Raw genomic sequence first — 7,289 nt, forward strand, 5'->3', positions numbered from 1 at the left:
ATCATATTCATTTAATTATAGTGACATATTTCCACTAGGGTTCACTTACATTTCCTACATCAGTGTTGTCTACTATTTTGCCTCTACCAATTAACTAGTACATCAGTTGACAGGACGGATTGCATTAAAATTAAAATGTCATAGAAGAAACCTAAGAGCTCTTGGACTGGCAAAGGACTATGACATTTTTTCAGAGCGCCACATCTTGCCCTAGGTCCTCCAGCCTTCTTCTTTATAATTCAGAGACTTTGTGGGTTTTTTGCAAACGTGTTTCAGTGCTCACAATGTATACTTGTTGCTTTGCAATGATTTATATGTATGTCATTGATTGAAGTATTGATTGTTTCTTTGATCACATTTTTTACAATCATCAAAATGTATGCAATTTATCAATTCCCTTAATTCTTTGTAGTGTGGCTTCTTCAGGAGAGATAAGAAAGATCAATTTGATGCCACATATCACAAGGCTGAGATGCATGCTCAGCCTTCAGACAAAGAGAGGCTAACTGCTGATGCATAGTATTGATCAACATTTGGTAAATGATGATTTTATTTGCTGCTGGGAAGTGGTTTGCCTGCAAAATCTTCTGCTGCACAAATCTCTATTAATCCTCCAGGATTATGTGTCTAACCGGGCTTCTGTCTTTCCTGTCTGTAACAGTAATGGGGAAACATCCACTCCTTTAGTCAAGCTACAGTATTGTTTTGGTTGCCATGTTTGTTAATAAAGTAAACTCAAAGGGCCAGATTCTATACAGTTATCATTAGGGTAATGGCAAATGACAGAGACTGCCCAATACTGTTGTCAATACCTTTTACCTTGCACATGGGGTGGATTTCAGATGCCGATATGACTGGAAAACACAAGCAGAGGATCCACAACTTCTGAAATGATCCTTAGAATTAGTGTAAAGGCTTTCCCTAGGAACCAGACCATAACTAGGCCTTTTTTTACTGACATAGAGGTAGGTGGTACCCATGGGACCATAGAATTGATGACAAAAAATTTATTAATTACATTTATATGACTTACCTAACACTAACCTCAAATCAGTTTTTTTCTAACTGTGCCTACAGTGGAATGTGCATGCTATGCATAATTGTATGTTTTCTTTCTAGATATAAGGTAACATGGGATTGTATCTGTCTTTTCTTCATCTACTCTTAGTTATTACTGGTTCTTTCGATATTGGTCATGTCTGCATTAATATGAGACTATTCTCTTGGGTTTTTAGGCTTCTAGTTTTAACGAGGAGGCTGATTTAGTATAATGGCTATGACAAACAGTGGACCATCATGTATTGATTCCAATTGTTGTGGCAAAATGCCTTGCCTTAATGTTAATTGCACACTTAGTGATTTTAGATTTTAGTGAAGGATTCTGAAAAAAAAAAGAATATTAGAAGTATCATTGCCCAGACTGAAAGAGAACAAGGACTATTCATAATAAATATCAGTTTTTCAGACTTGTGATAAAGAATAGACATCACAGATTAACAACTCTAATCAGTCAGGGACAACTATCTAGCTTTTACAGAGGAATGGCATCAATGTATGCCCTGTTACATTTACAAAGGGCATTGAAAGAATATTGTAGGTATAGGTCTTATAAAGGACACAAAAATACATGGGAAAAGAATGCAAAAAAGACCCACCTCAGTTGGACCAATTTTTGTTTGGGACATGTGTGGCCCCACTCCCTTCTCTAAAATTTGTGTAGTATCAGCCAACAAACTGTGTGTGTGTCAGCCCCAAATTGTTAATATAATGAATGGCACGTCCCCTATTGTAATATATTAGGATAAGTCACAAACAAATTGCATGACCATATAAAAGCTTGAGGCCGAAGGCCTGTTTGTTTAATATGGCAGAATGGCTCTTTTTTCTCATACATACAAGAACACAGAACCAGAAAATATAGATCAGGATTTTCTTCATTAATAATACGTATTTGTCCCCTTGGATGCAGAGCTGTGTTGTCCAGTGATTTCTATATTATCATAAGTTGCCGTGCAGTTTAGAGCACAATATATCATCACATAACAATCACATTTCCAACTGCCTCTAAATGTGTAACCTAAGAGAAGCAAATGCCTGCTTCACTTACAGAAGAAGCCGCTCTAGGATTTCTATAGTATTGCTATCACAGTCATTACAGTTATTACAATGAAAAGAGGCGTATACTAAAATCAAGAGCTTTTCCTACAAGAACTTTTCCAATTCCTCCTAAAATGTTTTACTTGGCTAAGCTGTAGCGGGCTTTGCTAATTTCTTTTTGCCTCCATCCTACAATCACTAGTCCACTTTATGAATTCTACATATAACAAGCATGCTATAATGGAAACACATTATAGCATACCATGATTATTGTACAAGAGACACACATAAGAGCTGTTATCACTTAATAGTAATTACCAGCATTCCATTGGATCATAAACAACAATGGATGGGCATAAGAAGTTGAGTATAACAGCCAGCATTTCCTTGTGTTTTGTGTATTATCACTGGTCTGAGAAAGTACTATTTAGCTAGTACTAGTAGCAAATGCTCCACACATGCAGGGATTTAATGCAAATTCTTTTCTTTTAGAGAGAACCTTTGTGGTAACTTTACTTCTCCTTTATGTTGCCAGTCAAGCAAAAATACTTTCTTACTCAGCTGTTTAAAGGGATACTGTCATCGGAAAACATGTTTTTTTCAAAACGCACCAGTTAATAGTGCTACTCCAGCAGAATTCTGCACTGAAATCCATTTCTCAAAAGAGCAAACAGATTTTTTTATATTCAATTCTGAAATCTGACATGGGGCTAGACATTTTGTCAGTTTCCCAGCTGCCCTGGTCATGTGACTTGTGCCTGCACTTTAGGAGAGAAATGCTTTCTGGCAGGCTGCTGTTTTTCCTTCTCAATGTAACTGAAGGAGTCTCAGTGGGACATGGGTTTTTGCTATTTAGTGCTGTTCTTAGATCTGCCAGGCAGCTGTTATCTTGTGTTAGGGAGCTGCTATCTGGTTACCTTCCCATTGTTCTTTTGTTTGGCTGCTGGGGGGGGGGAAAGGGAGGATGGTGATATCACTCCAAATTGCAGTACAGCAGTAAAGAGTGATTGAAGTTTATCAGAGCACAAGTCACATGACTTGGGGCAGCTGGGAAATTGACAAAATGTCTAGCCCCATGTCAGATTTCAAAATTGAATATAAAAAAATCTGTTTGCTCATTTTAGAAATGGATTTCAGTGCAGAATTCTGCTGGAGCAGCACTATTAACTGATTCATTTTGAAAACATTTTTTTTTCCCATGACAGTATCCCTTTAAGCACAGGTTTTTTAAATGTCATAAGTTCTTGAAAATTATAGAAACATAAATAAATAAAATTATTCACAATATATATCAATTCACACAGAAGTAACATGCTTTATCTGTAATCTCCTTTAACTTGCACCTTTATCTGAAGTTATGTATGAGCTGCTTCATGTCTTTGCTGCTTCTTTGCACTTGTTTGTTTATTGCTACTGGCGCATGGATTTGCATCTTTCCTTCCAAGTGGACTTTCCAGTTGGCTGTAGTTAACACTATATCTAATGTTTAAGGGTCTCTCTAAATCAACACCTTGCACTGCATTTAATAACATTTGCCTTTTATTCACCTTCCTGCAGCTTGGATTCTTCAAACGTTCTAGGTACGATGACAGTGTCCCACGATACCACGCTGTAAGAATTTCCAAAGAAGAAAGAGAGTACAAAGATGGAAAATTGCCTAACAACAGTGAAAAAAAGCAGTGGGTCACAAAATGGAATGAAAATGAGAGCTATTCCTAAAGTTTTCTATTTGCTTCTTCTTCTTCTTTTTTTTTTTAAAGATGAATTTCCATGTAAGATAGCCAGAAAGGCATTTGTTTGTATGGGGTCTGAAAAATTGGGCTTCCGTTTTTACTTACTTTGGATAGTTACTTATGCCATGGCTATTACAGTTTGCACTGTGTTTTTAAATGGGGACTCAGATTTCAAATCAGACTTGTAAGAAAACTATTGCACCAAACCTTGTTCCACTGGAGATATCTGTTAGTTACTGATGTGGCTTTAAGGCTGTAACATCAGTACGGAACTTGGCCAAGCCTTTTTATTGCTACTCTGGATTTGTTAACCAAGAAAGAAAGTGGTCTTCAGATATGTTTTCTAGAGGCTACAGCTGCAATCAAGAATGTTTACTACTACAGACACAGATATCCATATCACTCTGTATTGAATTACCCCAGAGCCAGAACAAGTCTTCCATATACATAGGGTCATTTATCTGCCTTAATGCAAAATTATGTGCCAATCTCATTCTATCTGAAATGTATTGTAATATGTTGTACAAAGCCCCTAGAGATTTATTCAAGGTCTATAGTTTCTTGTAATCCCAGCTGGTGCCTAGATTATTAAGGTACAGTTTTGTGGTGCCTTCATTGATATGCAAGATGTTTGTGTCAAATCCCAAAAAATGTAGGCTTGATCTGATATGTGAACATACACACACACACACACATGCAGTTATACAATAATAAAGTAGCTCATACTTGATGTTAACTAACACTGCATAAATCCATGCCAGGTCACATGCATTCCTGATAATAGATGTCATACCTAAACCTAAATACATTTTTATACATTGTACAATAGATCAACACACTAAATACAGTGCCATTTTATTTGAAGGGAGTTGTAACAGGAAATGCAAAAGCCCTATATGCTTTTACATGCAGGGTTCACTTAGCCTTCACATTTGAAAAATTCTGTATTGTTTATAGATTGTTTTATTGGAAGTTTTCTCTCTCTGGTAACACATACTCAAGACTTGGGCCAGAATGCAACAGGTCTGGTGGGGACCAAAGCTGTATTAATAACCATAGGCATACTTGCCTCCTTTCCTCAACAATAGGCACATTCGCAGGATAGTTTTTGGACATACACTGATTAGAAGAGAGGGTTACCACTCCTCCCTCAGCTCAGTTGTTGAATTTAGCTCCAAGTGTCCATTGGCAGGCTGAGGAGAGTTTTGTTTTTCTATTTAAAACATATATATAGGCATATGAGGGCTGCCACCCCAGGCATTGGCCCTTGGGTGCATATGTATATATAATATTTATATATTTTTTAGGCAATAGATTAAAAATCTCTGAAAACACTACTGCTGTAAGTGAACACACTGTAATAATAAGACTAGGAATTATTGTTCAAAGAAAAACTTGTTTTATATATACTGGTTAACAATAACGGGCATGTCAATCCAAGTAAATTTGTTTTTATTATATTTTTTGTGTTCCTGGCCTTTTAAAACCAACTTTTATGTATTGTGTCAGTTGTATATAATATTGACCTTCACAATATTTATTGACATTTCAATTCTTCTGCCTTGTTCTTTTGTTAACGCCAAAGATTTATCTGTGATCTGTTGCTGCTTTTTGGGGTTAACTATCCAAATAATCAAGATGGACAACTGTTAGCAACTCATCTCTGCAATATTTCTTTCATGAATGGATAATAAGACATAACTACTGAACTGTGATGGTATATGCTCTGACAATGTGTCTGTTAATCCTGTACCTGATCAAACCTGGAGCCCATGTTCTTTATATGTAAATACTAGACTGTACATCTTAATATCTTTCTTTTAAACAGGAGCAGAACTTAATTTGAATAAACGTCACATTCTTATGCTGATCTTCTCTCCTGCCTCTGTTAAATGAATGCCCTTGTAAAATGGGACGAGGGTCATTAGAATGAGCAATAAGAACTGCCACTATATCATGTAACAGTCTGCATTTAGACATTTTTTAAATATTTTTGAAACAATATGAATGTGAGTGAAAATGTAAATAATTGGCAGACATTTTGGCTAATCTGACTGGACAGCTGCATGCAAGACAGTGACCTAAGACAAGAAGTAGAGCCCACTTCCTGTTTCCTCCACTCCACTGAATACATGGATATACTACAAACATTGTGCTTAAAGGAACTATCGCGAAAATGAAACTGTAATATTAGCTTCATCATACTGAAATAAGAAACTTTCTAAACACAATTAAAAATTCTGTACCGTTTCTGAAATAATCAAGTTTATCTTCACTATTCCTCTCTCAGCATCTGTTTCTCTTCATTCTGTCTTCATTCAGAGTTAGATGACAGATGAATGATCCAATATATATTATAGGGGGGCTCCGTTTGCCTAGAAGTTGTATTAGAGCTCACTATTAAATTCACCAGAAATCCTGTCTCTCTACATGCAGAATTTGTGCAAAGGGCAGTTATTTTGTTAGATTTAGTTTGAATGGAATCAGTTATTTGAGTGAGCTCTAATTCACCTGCTAGAAAAGGATAGCCATAAGGGTGGATTTGTGAACCTTGCAAAAGACTTTGTTGAACATTTAAAACACACTGTTCACAGAAGACACCCAGCTCCTTCAAGCTGTTGAAGAGCCAATTGTTCCCAAGCAGCCACTGCTAAATAACAGTGCTGGTTAACTCAATTGTCCAAAATGTCTACCCATGTATTAAGAGATAAAGTACACCCTTGTGAAATTATACAGAAATTTAGAGGTCAAGTCAGAGTTTCTGGACTTTCATACATGCACATCACATGGAACCTTATACATTTAAATATATTCAAAACTCAGTTTTGATTTCTAATTTCTGTATGACTTACACCATAAGTTACATTATTTTTTATATATAATTCATCTGCCGACATTCTAGGCAACACACATGTACAACTTCCCAAATACAGTCCTTCATAACCAAATACCCTTTTGACAAGGCTTCAGGCCTTATCAGAGCCGGATTTCCGGCGCCCCTAGGCCAGCCTCTGTGTCCCTTCCCCCGCCCACCGCAAGTGCACACTCGTGCACACTTTCCCTGTCCCCATCAGCACTGAAGACTGTGCATACATGGGTAAGTAACCATGATATTTGGCATGCACCCAGTTCAGTGCGTTAGAAAGAAGACGCTGCTTGGTGGCATGCCACCCCTGAAGTCAATTAAGATTGACAAACAGTTGAGATTGTTCTGTGAATAAATGTGGCAGCTGGCAGGTATGAGTAAAATGGATTTCACTGCTTAAAGGGGTGGTTCACTTTAATGGTAACTTTTAGTATGATATAGAATGGCCAATTCTAAGTAACTTTTCAATTGGTCTTCATTATTTATACTGCTTTTAAGCCGCGTCACTGCTGAGCCACAAATAAAACTTCTCAGCAAAGAGGTGAAGCAGATAGCCAGCCCTGGAACCTGATCCCCCACTCTGGCCTGCTTGC

At 37.0% G+C, this 7,289-nt stretch overlaps 1 protein-coding gene across 2 annotated transcripts in view; it reads left to right on the forward strand.

Moving 5' to 3' along the window:
* itga6.S (integrin subunit alpha 6 S homeolog) overlaps positions 1–5,700 on the forward strand; it is a 55,956-nt gene extending 50,256 nt beyond the window's left edge. The window contains exons 25-26 of one of the 2 annotated variants that reach the window (XM_018238859.2): positions 413–536; positions 3,655–3,743. In XM_018238859.2, the coding sequence (XP_018094348.1) occupies positions 413–520 (108 nt within the window). In that variant the 3' untranslated portion in view covers positions 521–536; positions 3,655–3,743. Of the gene's footprint in view, positions 1–412; positions 537–3,654 lie in introns of both variants that reach the window. The other variant, XM_018238858.2, reaches the window with a different exon arrangement.
* Positions 5,701–7,289: the final 1,589 nt, after the last annotated feature.

This window comes from Xenopus laevis, chromosome 9_10S, assembly GCF_017654675.1.
Source record: "Xenopus laevis strain J_2021 chromosome 9_10S, Xenopus_laevis_v10.1, whole genome shotgun sequence".
Taxonomy (NCBI): domain Eukaryota; kingdom Metazoa; phylum Chordata; class Amphibia; order Anura; family Pipidae; genus Xenopus; species Xenopus laevis.